General features: G+C 41.9%; 1 protein-coding gene across 1 annotated transcript in view; it reads left to right on the forward strand.

Moving 5' to 3' along the window:
* CTDP1 (CTD phosphatase subunit 1) overlaps positions 1-14,927 on the forward strand; it is a 100,727-nt gene that overhangs the window by 29,975 nt on the left and 55,825 nt on the right. Inside the window, exons 4-8 of the mRNA XM_069957892.1 lie at positions 1,425-1,553; positions 3,186-3,336; positions 8,738-8,828; positions 9,133-9,299; positions 12,011-13,069. Coding sequence (XP_069813993.1) covers positions 1,425-1,553; positions 3,186-3,336; positions 8,738-8,828; positions 9,133-9,299; positions 12,011-13,069 — 1,597 coding nt within the window. The remainder of the gene's footprint in view (positions 1-1,424; positions 1,554-3,185; positions 3,337-8,737; positions 8,829-9,132; positions 9,300-12,010; positions 13,070-14,927) is intronic.

A 14,927-nucleotide genomic window follows, 5' to 3' on the forward strand; every position in this document is an offset into this window, starting at 1 on the left:
GCCCGCCCCCAGTGGGAGGGAATTCCCTCCCCAGTATGACGCGGCTCCGTTAGAATCAATGGAGCCGCATCATGCAGGGGAGAAAATTCCCTCCCACTGGGGTTGGGCCGGCCCGCCTCTAGTGCTTGAGCACCGGCCTGTGACGGGGCTGTTCTATCCCAGTATTAGATTAAAGAGGCTGTACCTGGTGGTACATCCTCTTTAAGCATTTCCCGTAATAAGTGTATATTGGTGATTTGTGTAACTTAAAAAATTTCGCCATGGGTATACAATACATTGTTAAGATCTCCTAGCATATACCTCCCATGTATGCCACTTTTATAGGCCTACGGTTACATATGTTGCCAAAGCTGTCAGCAGCATCCAAGCAGAAGCACCACACCTCATTTGGAGGTAGAGGGGTGGGCTTTTTCAGTACATACAGCACTGAAAACACAGTGTGAAAGAAGGCTAAACATGTGGCATTTTGGACATGGAAACGTGCTGATTTTACACAACCAAAACATTGTGTCTTGGTGCCCAGAAGTCACTTCTTTTCAGCACCAAAGCCCCTTTTTGAAGTCCATTAAGACCTTTGGGGCTCTGTTGCCCCTTCCACAGGCTTACTAAAAGTCACGGGGACATAAATTCTACATTAAAGGAATATATTTTTAAAAATGCACAATTACACTTAGAGGCAGCTTCTCACTTTTATTTAGCTCTTACACCCTGGGCAAATGGGTTGAGAGTTGAAAAAGGAATATTTCCATTCTGCATTAGATTCTATGTCATACTGGGAAAATGAATCCCAATTTCTGTAGTGCTGCCTCTTTCGATTAAGTGTTTTCACTGAGAAGCGATGAGTATTTCACATGTGAATAAATGTGAATGTGTCTGTTTTGCAGATTTCCCAAAAACTCTTCAGTCATATAAAACAATAGTACACATTATAGCTATGTTTTAGCCAAAGCCAGGAATGGATTTGGAAAGAGAAGGAATCTCAGCCTTTCCTGTATGACCTGATCTGTTTATAGTCTGTTCCTGGCTTTGGCTTAAAAAAATCTGTCCGATAAATTGGCCAATTTTCTGTGTGTGTAAACCCAGCCACTACCACTGCTGTGACAGCTTTACACACTGCAGTTTTGTCAGTTGTAGTGGACCTTTGTATTTAAAGGGGTTATCCAGTGCTACAAACACATGGCCACTTTCCCCCTACTGTTGTCTCCAGATTGGGTGGGGTTTTAAAAAACTCCGTTCTATTGAAGTAAATGGAGCTTAATTGCAAACCACACCTGAACTGGAGACAACAGTATGGGGAAAAGTGGCCATGTTTTTGTAGTGCTGGATAACCCCTTTAATTTTTGTTCTCTTACATAATTTGGTGTTTTACAAGTGTGCTTTTGATATTTTCTGTTTCTTTTTTTTTTTTTTTTTTTGTAATATAGCAAGCTGAACAGCTGGGACGTGAAGACCAACATAGATTGCATCGAAACAAGAAGCTTGTCCTCATGGTTGATTTAGATCAGACATTAATCCATACAACAGAACAGCACTGCCAGCATATGTCTAGAAAGGTACAGTGTGCAGTTCAATAATATGTCCTTAAAAGAAATCTGTCAGCTCTTGGGCTGGTCCCAAGGTGCTGGCAGTGTAGTGTTGGTGTGTGTCCCCTATTGTGTCTGTTACCTTTGTTTTGGCCATCTGTACTGTAAATGTGTCAGAATCTTGCCCCACACAAGTGTCAAAGAGGAGTAGTGGTGAGGCGTTTTTGCTGCTTTTCAGCATGCCTCACCACTACTTCCTCCTCCCTGTTTTCGTGCATATTTATTTTTGCCCCCCCCCCCCCCCCTTTTCTTCTGGCGCATGTGCACTCTTGCTGCCGAGGGCCGCACGCAGACGTCACAGTTAGCACTCAGGATTCTGAGCGTAGTCCCCCGCCGCAGAATTCCGCCGGTTTAGCTCCGTGTGAATGGGGAAAAAAAAGGCATGGGGCCTGTCATTGTTTCTAGGACACTAAACCATGAACCTGTCTTTACATTGCAGAGCTTATAGTGTGTCAAAGTCGAATATATTCTACTTGTTCCCATGTTCTTACATTTACTTTATCTAAAGAGCCATCGTCAGCATCTGTGGGTACACACATAGCGATGATGAAAGTGCACATTGCTTCACTGCAAATCCGTAGGGATGTGAGATGTGCTGTTCTTAGTTCAGGTAGAAAACATGCGCCCAAAACCATTGGAGGCAATGTGTCCCCTGGTCATGTTAATGTTGGAAAACGGGAACAGGCTGACATTAAATTAGTCCACGTTTAGACTCTAAACCCACTGCATAAAGACATGCTGATGGTTTAGTGTCCTAAAATGTACTGAAAAGTATGTTTAAGGGTACAAACACACACACCGTATACGCAGCAGATCTGCGGCAGATTTGATGGTGCAGATTTGATGCTGTGTTCAGTTATTTAGATCTAATCTGCTGCGTATTCGTTGCGTATTTGCTGCGTATCGCAGCAGTAAATACGCTGTGTGTGTGTGTGTTTATACCCTTAAAGCGGTGCTTCTCAAACGTTTTCTACTTGAGCCTCACCCAACAGACCAAGGCAATGCCTGGGCCTCACCATCTGTGGTAAAAGTCCATTTAAAAGATAAAAATAATGCTAGGGCTACCTTACACCTGTCTCCCAAGTTCTATATAATATATTAAATACAAAATAAATTAATAATGTTGCTAAAATGGAGAATTTTGCAAACCGCAAGAGAACTCTGCAGAATATACTTTGTGAAAACTGGCTCCTCAGCTGGGCCTCGCCAACAACAAGGGGGCGCCTTACTGGTGAGGCCGCCTCACAGTTTGAGAAGCACTGTTTTAAAGTGAATGTACCACTACAAGCAGTCAACAAATATTTTCATTTGACCAGGTTGGCGCCGCCACACAAATTCTGCCAGTGCCATTATTGGGCAAAAGTTAGCCAATAAATGATACGCTGGTACTTAAAGGATTAAACAGGCCTAATGAATGTATCCCAACACAGTATAGACCCAGATTTATAGGCACAGAACCAACCAATCAAAGCTAATTTTGCTGTCTTGTTATGCAAAATCACATTTTTGCCTTACAGATTGATACACCTGGCTTAATATGTTGATGTTTTTTCTTATTCTGTTTGATGTAATCTGTATTGCTTTCATTCTGTTCTTTTGCAGGGCATATTACATTTCCAGTTATGCAGAGGAGAACCTATGTTGCACACCCGGTTGCGCCCACATTGTAAAGAATTCTTAGAGAAAATTGCCAAACTTTATGAGCTGCACGTTTTTACCTTTGGAAGTCGACTTTACGCACATACTATTGCTGGTCAGTATTAACTGATAAGTTGTTTAAATGTGCTTTAATACCTATAGGGGAACGGCCACAAGCATGTTTGTATGTATAACAAAGAGTTTTCCATCCATATCCAAGTCCCTTTTTAGGCCATGTTTACACAGGGGAGATAAATACAGTATAAGCATTCTTATTCTTAAATATGCTGTTTGATCACATCTTTAGACTGTCTAGTCTGTTTGCATCATCCATTAGTTGGTCAAGTTTTATACCAAAATATGCACCAAAATTTAAGCCCTATCCTGTTTTACCGAAGCCCCACCTACTTTCATATAGGGTGAAAAAGTGTATAAAACAAATTTTAAAAATGTGGCACAGGTCACATAAAACATTTTTACTGCAAACTGCTCCAATAGAGTAAGAAACAGCAGCAACATTTCAACTAACGTGTTGTCCTTCTCAAGCATATATAAAAATGAGAGAGGTAATCAGACAGTAAATAGGCCACCAATAAGATCACAAAATAATCGGATAATTCACTTACATGTGTGAGAAAAGTCATGTCCTAAGCAAGATGGCAGTGACAAAATGACAGCTTTACTCTGCACTCAAAATGTGGCCAGTACACAGACCATGTTTTACAAACTGAGCACTGTCATGTGCATATGCGGCCTTTGCCCATTCCCTATGATCAGTAGTCCTCTGTTCACTAATATCCTTCAAGCGAATTTGTATTCACCAGTCCCCCCCCCCCCCCCCCCCCCCCAACCACTGGTACCGTTTGTTTGATAAAAAGAAACCCTTCCCGGCTGTGTCTTTCATAGTGTGCCTGGTGCTGTGGTTGGTGTAAATGATTATCTTTTATTCTGCAGCAGGATCAAAGAGCTGTGGCATAGAACGTCCATGCCCTAGGCCTGTGGCACGCCTCCCCCCCCCCATCTTTAGTTGTGCCCCTTGTCTTGATTTCTCCAATTCAGCTCTGCTTGAAATAATGCAAATGCACTGTAGCAAACCACAGCGATGCAGGCACACTGATATGGTAGCCTAGAACAAGAAGCCATGTTAGTGTGCCCGCACTGGTCCGGGTCACTTTGGCGCATTTGCAGTATTTCAAGCAGAACTGAATAGGAGAAATCCAGCCTGGAGCGTAACTACAGAATAGAGGAGCAGGAGGAAGGAGGAGAGGTGGCGCTGCAGGCCTAGGGAGTGGACGCTTTACGCCACACCTCTTTGACGCTGTGGCTGCAGAATAAAAGATCGTATTTCACAACAACCATGGCATCAGGCACATTTTAGAAAACACAACCGGGGAAATTCCACCAGAGATTTTGGTGGGATTTAAGTTACTGACAGTCAGTCCATAATCTTCCAGGACTCCTCTTCAAACAAAGTCTTGATGCACCTGAGGTATGATTGAAATCCTTGTCCTATTGGAAGGTCTAATGATGCCAAAGCATGAGCCTCCTTACTGACAGCATTTCCTGATATTTGACTGAATCCGTGTTGCCCTATATACGCTGCACGTTTCTAGTGCCGAAGGAAACATTTATTACATTTTATTTTATTAACTTTTTTCTTGTCCCACAAGGGGACTTTTACAATGATCATTAGATCACTACTAGTGGTAGTGCATCACCACTGCATTAGTCCTCTAGTGCAGTGTATTTAGCCTGCAGCGTTATGCTGCAGACACAACCAGGTTCTCAACATTCCATGGCTGCCATAGAGACCCATCGACACTGGAGATTGTCATCTAGATGCTGATAGGTAGTTATAGTGCAGCAGACTCTTTGCATGTCCCATTTGTGCTCTGACCACAGCATGTAAGGTTTCTCTTATCATCCACGTAATTGTAGGCAACTGTCTCTTGTGAAAATGAATGTCAAGGTCCATTGCTTAATAGACACAGTAGTTCAATGCTTCTCAATTCCAGTCCTCAGGCCTCACCAACAGGTCATGGTTTGAGGATATCTCATACAAAGATCACCTGTGCTAATACCTGATGCGTTGAGTATAATTATATCACCTGTGAAATACTAAGGAAATCCTCAAAACATGACCTGTTGGTGAGGCCTGAGGACTGGAATTGAGAAGCACTGCAGTAGTTTATAAACTTGTTTGCACCCCAATACCTGAAGACGAAAGTAGCGAACTAGCACTTTTTTTTAGCTCATTCTGGGGATTGCACTTGTTTGACTTTCCTAAAAAGTATTTATTTGCAGTTCTGGGTGAGCACTGCTACTTTCTTCTTCAATAAATACACCTACAAATTAAAAAAAAACAAAAAACCCTAATTTGCTAATATTTCCTGCGGGTGGAAATCTCTATTGAACTTCTATAACACCTAAATTTTCCACCCCCAAAAAGGATAATAAACACGAAATAAATATTAGATATCCATTTTATTGACACAAAAATCCAAAAATTAAAAAATATGGTTAGGGAGGACTAGGTACCAGTATATATACGGGGCAAGTGGGACAAAAAAACTATTTATAATCAATGTTAAAGAAGTGGTCTGATAATATATTGTCTATAGGATCAATAGAATAAATAGAATTGTAATATTATGCAAAAATCCTTAATCTGTGCCAGGCAACCTGTAACCAATATATAAATATGTCTAAATGGACAACCACCTCACATATCACCATATATCCTAAGTATATTTATTTACAAATAAAGTGCAAAATGCAGTGAGGTAGATGAAATGAATATATGGCCATGATAACACATCCAAACACACAAAAAATGCAGATGCAATGAGGTAGATAGTAAATAGATAATAGTAAACAGGTAATATAAGAGAAAAAGTAGGCACACAGATATATTGACCCACTACAGATCCACATCAGCCCACATCATATGCCCAGTACCGGACCAATGTCACAAACCCCCATTACAGTGTGCGCCTCGACACACGTTTCGCTGCTTGCTTTGTCAAGAGGCTCTATTTACTCTATTTACTATCTACCTCATTGCATCTGCATTGTTTGTGTTTGGATGTGTTATCATGGCCATATATTCATTTCATCTACCTCACTGCATTTTGCACTTTATTTGTAAATAAATATACTTAGGATATATGGTGATATGTGAGGTGGTAGTCCATTTAGACATATTTATATATTGGTTACAGGTTGCCTGGCACAGATTAAGGATTTTTGCATAATATTACAATTCTATTTATTCTATTGATCCTATAGACAATATATTATCAGACCACTTCTTTAACGTTGATTATAAATAGATTTTTTGTCCCACTTGCCCTGTATATACTGGTACCTAGTCCTCCCTAACCATATTTTAAAATTTTTGGATTTTTGTGTCAATAAAATGGATATCTAATATTTATTTCTGTATGTCGTGTTTATTAACCTTTTTTGGGGGTGGAAAATTTAGGTGTTATAGTTATACTTTCTTCTTCAGGTATTGGATTGAAGACCGCTTTACCTACAGCTGTGCACCTCCTGATTACATTATCTTCCTAATGCTATTTGCCGCATACACGTCCCTCGCTTGGAATTGCCTGACACAGTAGTGTCAGAATATATTCTACTTGTGCACTGTAATTTATAAACATGAATGTTTTATAGTAGAAGGGGGCCGAGGGTTGTTAGCTCTAAGTGGCTTCTCCAGATCATCATTATTAACTAATTCAACTGCATAGCGCCCTATTGCATCGGGTGGTTATTGGCCAAAAAGTAAGAGGATTACCTGATTGTGGTGGGTCTGTGTGCTGAGATCTCAAGAACAGGGAGCTGAGTACAGAGTTCCCCTTTTTATATTCCTCCTTTTCTATCATTAATATTCAATCACTAATGCCATGACATCTTAGTCACTAAATAAGGTAAACTTTTATTAGTGTGAAGGCATTGCTTTGCCAGAATTACTACTTTTCTGTTTTTAGCACAAGGGGGCAGTGTAGGGCTACAGAAATATACAGTGCCTAAGTGATAAAGTTGTTTTATAGGATGATTCTTCAGAACAGTTCGTTTAATTGTTCTAGACTCTCGCAGTGTGTTTCTCTTTGCAGTATTTTTTAGAAACTTTCTGCCCATGTGACTGATGACATATGATACTACTTCATTGTAAGAATGTCTGCATGATAGTTCCTATTTAATACCACTTTTTTTCTATTCTTTTGAAATCCTTTCAAAAAATGTGCAGCAATATAACATTGATTAATGCCAGACATATACCAAAGTGTTTTTTTTCCTGTTCTTTTTCCTTCATAGGGTGCTTTTGTTGCGCTGCTTAGTAATTTTGCACTAGTTTATCCCCCTCCTCTTTGTATGTGATTCAGCAGGAATGATCTTGCTGTTAATTGGTAGGGGTTGGCATTTGACATTTTTGGCCATGATGATGATTTACCTAGCTCCTGGGACTAGTATACTCAGTCACTGCATTCCCTAGTGCAGAGCTCCGCGCCTCCCGAGCCACCCTTTTTCTGATGTGGCTAGGCAGAGATCGAATATTATGGCGTTCTGTGGAGGAACATGTAACAGTTCACAGTAACTACATTGCACTTGCATTCCTTTTATGCACACAGTGCATTGCTATGAAAGAGTGTGTCCTGCCATGGTCACATGCCCCACCATAGGATGCCATTATATAGATGGGATCTCTGAAAAAGCCGCATCAGGAGGAGGGTCGATTAGGAGGGGCGAAGCTTTACATTATGCAGAGTGGAGAGAGTCTAAAAACCCTTTTTACACAAAAACGTTATCTCTAATGACTGTTCTTAGGAAAGCTTATTCATCCGATAATCCACCTGTGTAAAATAGCCAAAGATCAGCCAACGAGCAAGAAAACACCTGCTCGCTGGCTGATTAAATCTATTGTGCAGCCGCAAAAACTGTTATTGGCTTTATATATCTAGCTAGACAGGAAACTTGCGGCCAATGACAATACATGTTAAGGCTATGTTCGCACAGTGTATTCTATTTTTACCACAACGGCCGTTGTTGTCTGTAACACAGCTGTTCTTGTTAAGAATACACTGTGTTGAATCCTTGGGTAAGAAGTGTCCGCTTTGCACACAATGTATTGCACATCGGCCGCTGTTCCGCTATGGTGGTGGAAATAATTGACATGTCAATTGTTTCTGGCCTGCAGACTGAACAACGGTTGTTGTTCAGTCTGTTCACGCAATGTTCTCACGGCCGTACAGTGTATTGAGGTCAATGGTTAATTGAATTGCAGGCACACCCATTCAGTAATGTTCAGTAACTTGTAAAAATGCGGCCAGTATGGTGCTGTAATACAGTGGCCGTTAAACAACAGCCATTGTATTACAATATGTGAACATAGCCTAATGGCTGCACGAACAATACAGCAATCTTTTGTGTCGACTGGCTTCACTATTTATCGTGCAAAGAAAATTTGTCCATAGAAAGCATTTACATGAAAAAAAATTTTTTTTGTTTTTTAGGTTTTTTAGATCCTGAGAAGAAGCTTTTCTCACATCGAATATTATCTAGGGATGAATGTATAGATCCATTTTCCAAAACAGGAAATCTTAGGTTTGTCTTTACTTATAATGTTTTTAATATGCATGATTTTATAGTTCTACTCATAAGGTTATGAAAGTTGTGTTGAGAATAAAGACTGATATTTAAGTGTATGTGTTTAACTGGTCAGAGTGCTGCCCATTGTCTTGCTGGAAATGGAATTTAAGCAGATAAATATTTTAGTATACGGATGAGTTTCAGTACAGTCTGAGTCTACTGCCTTTCTGTATTATGTATCTTGTAGTGCAAATTCTTGCATTACCAATGTTCTTATAGTAATTATCATGGTTTATTTTGTGTCATTTGCTATTTTAAGGAATCTTTTTCCATGCGGGGACTCTATGGTCTGCATTATTGATGATCGGGAAGATGTTTGGAAGTTTGCTCCTAATCTGATTACAGTTAAAAAGTATGTCTACTTTCAAGGTACAGGTGACATCAATGCACCTCCTGGTTCAAGGGAAGCACAGATAAGAAACAGAGGTTAGTTGTAAAGATGCTCTCATTCAGTTTCTTTGGCGATGTTGCAATATTGAAGCTATATCCTTATTTGAACATTATTTTACAGTCTCTGTATATAGTTTTTTTATGGAAAAAGTTAAAGGCCCAGATTGATCAATCTGCGTAAACAGAGACTGGTGTAAACTATGCCCAGCAACCAATTGCGACCTGATTATTATTTTTCCAGAGCTGAAAGGTGAGCTGTAATTGGTGGCTGTGGGCAATTTTCACAAGTTTCTGTTTTACACAGTTTGATAAATATGGAGCAAAGTGTTACTGTCACTTAAAAAATAAAACCTTTTCACATATATTTCATTGGTTAGGGTCTGGGTGTTCAAACCCCCACCAGTTACTTGAACAAGGCAGGAGTTAGGCTATGGTAAGTGCTTCTCTACCTCCAGAAGATGGGCTGTATATCAAGTCTATAGAGCCCATCTCATGCAGCAGAAAGGAAAGAGAAACTCTTAGCCGAGCACTTCTACCTGCTAGTTCTAGTGATTATTGGGGGTCTCAGCACTCCCATCTGACCAAAACTTTTGACATGTCTCTCTGACTTGTTTTCCTTCCGGTCCCCTAATCTACTTTTAAGACAAACACTTGGAGGAAGACTTTTCTGCTTAGCCAATCACTGGATCAGGGGACTGGAAGGAGAAAAGCCGGGGGCTAGATAAGTATAGGTTCTTATTGTTCTTTTCCCTCACCCCAGCAGCATCTCGGTGTTTTTTTTTAAAGCGAATGTACCACTAGTACATTGACTTTTTTTTTTTCTTTACATGAATAGACTACCGCTGGCGCGGGGATGCTTTTGCTGTGGTCCTTTTTTTTTTTTTTAACCATGGCCCGGTTCCCATGCACAGCGCCAGTCTATTACCAAGCACCGGCCAAGCATGAAGCACTGGAGGCGGATCTGCTGGCCCCAGTTTGACTATCTGTCCTCCCCTCTGTGACACGGCTCCATTAGAATTAGTGGAGCCTCGTCACGGAAGTGAGATAGTCCCACTAGGGACAGACAAGCCCACCCCTAGTGATTCATGCCCAGCCATTGTTTGGATATAGACAGTCGCCGTGGGAGGAAACCGAACCGCGGTTCGAAAAAACGGATTGCGGCACCAGCACCCCTGTCTATTCATGTAAAAAAAATATGCTAGTATATTCCTTTAACATTTTTAACTTCAAGGATAATTATGGGCATACTGTTTTTATTTGTTTTTAAATTTTTTATATCGATGATCGATGCAGGTGCTTTGTGTCGGCACCTTGCTGGTCAGTGACTTATAAGCTATTCAGTGGATGGCTCATCGGTCTAATTTGGCTGGAAAACTTCTTTAGGGTGCGTTCACACCTACAGGATCTGCAGCAGATCTGCAGCAGATTTGATGCTGTGTTCAGTTATTTAAATGAAATCTGCTGCAGAAAATCAGCTGCAGATCCTGTAGGTGTGAACGCACCATTAGGGTGCATACACACTAACAGGATCTGCAGCAGATTTGATGCCGTGTTCAGTTATTTAGACGAAATCTGCTGCGGATCTGCTGTGATACGGTGTGTGGTGAAGCTACCTTTAAATCATGTGCTGTACAAAGTAAAGATAATTATTTCTGTGCTATGAGGGTATCACTTGCATTACTGGTGAGCATTACTTTTTTGTAATTTAAAGCTTACAAAACCCGCCAATGGTGCGTTCACACATAGCAAGTTCGCAGCCGACTTCACGCTGCATGTTTTGCAGCAAATCTGCTGAGATACTTGGTACCATTAGCATTTGTGGCCCTGCATTCTTGCAGTGGATTTTCATTCTGCTGCGAGAATGCAGTGACGGCCATATTTAACTTGGCTGCAGCCTCAGTCTCCTGGTCCCTGCTCACTGACAGCCTGCTGAGCCAGTCACTGAGCTTTCCTGCCACACCCAGTGATTGGCTGAGCGGGCCATCAGTAAGCAGGGACCCTAAGACTGAAGTAGGAGTGTGGTGAGGGATTGTGGGTTGGCCCACTTCAGCCAAGTAGTTTAATATGGCTGTTACTACATTCTCACAGGGCCTTAAAGGGGTAGTCCACCAAAAAAAAATTTCTTTCAAATCAACTAGTGCCATAAAGTGCCAGAGATTTGTAATTCACTTCTATTAAAAAATCTTAAGTCTTCCAGTACTTATTAGCTGCTGTGTGTCCAGCAGGAAGTGGTGTTTTCTTTCCTGTCTGACCCCGTGCTCTCTGTTGCCTCCTCTGTCCATGTCAGGAACTGTCCAAAGCAGGAGCAAATCCCCATAGAAAACCTCTCCTGCTCTCCAGACTGGAAATAATACAACTTCCTGTTGGGCATACAGCAGCTGATAAGTACTGGAAGGCTTGAGATTTTTTAATAGAAGTAAATTACAAATCTCTGGCATTTCATGGTAGCAGTTGATATGAAAGAAAATTTTTTTTTGGTGGACTACCCCTTTAAACTATAATGACACCGAGTATTACAGCAGATTTGCTTCAATACTCGCAGTGTAAAATCCGCTGCGAACTCTCTATGGGTGAACGCACCCTAAAGATTGAAAATTACTGGCATGCGATTCTATTACTTCATAAAACTGTTAGTTAGTCAATCAAACTATTCTTTTGGGTTTAAGAATCCACCTTATTTTCTAATGTTACTAATATTGCCATAGCAGTTTCTATTTGTAAGATTTTTTTTTTTTTTGGCTTTGCAGTAAGCAGCTCTAAAGTATCTGCAGCGGCTCAACAGTCTGAGACTCTTACACAGGATCCTGATCAGACTAAAAGCCTTCCCGTAGAGGAGCAAAGTAATGGTCTTGGGAAAGGTGTCAAGGAGGTTAATGGAAGCCCTTCAGGCAGTGAAGTGTTCAAAAAGGATTCTGATATTAATGATGGACTAGTACAACAAGACCCTGTTACAAGTCAGCATTCTTGCACTGATGATAGTAAAAATGTAACACTGTCAGAGGCTGAGCCATCTACAGAGCAAGATGATAGGACAGCAGTTGCCAAATCACAAGTAAAGACTGGTGCTGCAAAAGATCTAGACTTTGACCTCTCTAGCGATAGTGACAGCGAGGCTGAAGTTAGAAAATCACCATACCCTCCTTCCTCCTCTTCTGGAAGTGAAAGTGAATGTAAAAGAAGTTGGAGGAAATCAAAAAGGCCAGACCAGGTATCTCAGGAATCCTCTGCAGAGTCTGTATCTGGCAAACAGTGGACTGAAAATCACAGTAGTGATAAAAGACTATTATCTGAAACAAGGGATAAGCTAATATTGCAGGATGAGGAGATGGAGGTTCAGGAAATGGAACCGGACACCCTAATTGACTTAGGCAATGGATGCACTGATAAGAAGGAGGTAGAAACGGAATCCCAGAATAGTGAGCAGTCTGGAATCACAGTAGGAGAATCGTTGGATCAGAGCATGGAAGATGATGATGACAGCGATGACCTCGATGAAGACGATCACTTAATATACCTAGAGGAAATTCTTGTCAGGGTACACACAGATTACTATGCAAAGTATGAGCGATACCTCAAAAAGGAGTTAGATGAAGTTCCCGATATTCGTAAAATAGTGCCAGAACTGAAAAGTAAAGTCTTGGAAAATGCAGTTTTAACTTTCAGTGGCCTTCATCCCACAAATTTTCCTATTGAGAGGACAAGGGAATATTACCATGCAAGATCTTTGGGTGCAAAAATCTGCAAAAACTTGGTTTTAAAGGATGATGAACCCGACAAGGTGACTCATCTAATTGCAGCCCGAGCAGGTAAGCAAACGAGTGTGTTCTCTCTTGTGTACAACCTTAAAGAAGTTATCCAATGCTACATGACTACTTTTTTCCAGAGACAGCACCACTCTTGTCCTCAAGTTCAGGTGCGGTTGGCACTTAAAGGGGTTGTCTGGGATTTTTCAATAAGCTAGCATTGCATTGACCTTTGTGGATGTTGCATATTCTACACACACTTCTATTTTTTATTTTGAGCGCTTACTGTGTTCTCAGGCTCAGTCACATGACCACTCTGCCTGTGTTTTCTTTACTTCCTGTGAAATTCTGTTCCCTTCTGTTTCCTGTTCCTGCCAGTGAGGGAACAGTGAGTCATCAGGTGGGTGGAGTTATGCATATATTTCTTTAGCCACACCCCTAACATCTAACTGACATCTGAGCCCAGAAGAAACTGCAGCAGTAAGGACAGCATGACAGACTGCAATCTCTGTACAGCAATGCAGCATAGGTTGGAGCTAAAACAGTAAATAAAGGAACTATGGGGTGACTTATCAAAACTTGTGCAGAGGAACAGGGAAGCAGTTACCCATAGCAACCAGTCAGATTCTAGGTTTCATTTTCCAAGGCCTTTTTTAAAAATGAAAGAAGCAATCTGATTAGTTGCTATGGGTAACTGCTCCCCTGCACAGGCTTTGCTGTGTGTAATATGGAGAGGAGAGAGGCTGCTGCTGTGTGTAATAGGGAGAGGAGAGAGGCTGCTGCTGTGTGTAATATGGAGAGGAGAGAGGCTGCTGCTGTATGTAATATGGAGAGGAGAGAGGCTGCTGTGTGTAATATGGAGAGGAGAGAGGCTGCTGCTCTGTAATATGGAGAGGAGAGAGGCTGCTGCTGTGTGTAATAGGGAGAGGAGAGAGGCTGCTGCTGTGTGTAATATGGAGAGGAGAGAGGCTGCTGTGTAATATGGAGAGGAGAGAGGCTGCTGTGTAATATGGAGAGGAGAGAGGCTGCTGCTGTGTAATATGGAGAGGAGAGAGGCTGCTGCTGTGTAATATGGAGAGGAGAGAGGCTGCTGCTGTGTGTAATATGGAGAGGAGAGAGGCTGCTGCTGTGTGTAATATGGAGAGGAGAGAGGCTGCTGCTGTGTGTAATATGGAGAGGAGAGAGGCTGCTGCTGTGTGTAATATGGAGAGGAGAGAGGCTGCTGCTGCGTGTAATATGGAGAGGAGAGAGGCTGCTGCTGTGTGTAATATGGAGAAGAGAGAGGCTGCTGCTGTGTGTAATAGGGAGAGGAGAGAGGCTGCTGCCGTATGTAATATGGAGAGGAGAGAGGCGGCTGCTGTGTGTAATATGGAGAGGAGAGAGGCTGCTGTGTGTAATATGGAGAGGAGAGAGGCTGCTGCTCTGTAATATGGAGAGGAGAGAGGCTGCTGCTGTGTGTAATAGGGAGAGGAGAGAGGCTGCTGCTGTATGTAATATGGAGAGGAGAGAGGCTGCTGCTATGTGTAATATGGAGAGGAGAGAGGCTGCTGTGTAATATGGAGAGGAGAGAGGCTGCTGTGTGTAATAGGGAGAGGAGAGAGGCTGCTGCTGTGTAATATGGAGAGGAGAGAGGCTGCTGCTGTGTAATATGGAGAGGAGAGAGGCTGCTGCTGTGTGTAATATGGAGAGGAGAGAGGCTGCTGCTGTGTGTAATATGGAGAGGAGAGAGGCTGCTGCTGTGTGTAATATGGAGAGGAGAGAGGCTGCTGCTGTGTGTAATATGGAGAGGAGAGAGGCTGCTGCTGTGTGTAATATGGAGAGGAGAGAGGCTGCTGCTGTGTGTAATATGGAGAGGAGAGAGGCTGCTGCTGTGTGTAATATGGAGAGGAGAGAGGCTGCTGTGTGTAATAGGGAGAGGAGA

The sequence above is a fragment of the Dendropsophus ebraccatus genome, chromosome 2 (genome assembly GCF_027789765.1).
Source record: "Dendropsophus ebraccatus isolate aDenEbr1 chromosome 2, aDenEbr1.pat, whole genome shotgun sequence".
Classification (NCBI taxonomy): Eukaryota; Metazoa; Chordata; class Amphibia; order Anura; family Hylidae; genus Dendropsophus; species Dendropsophus ebraccatus.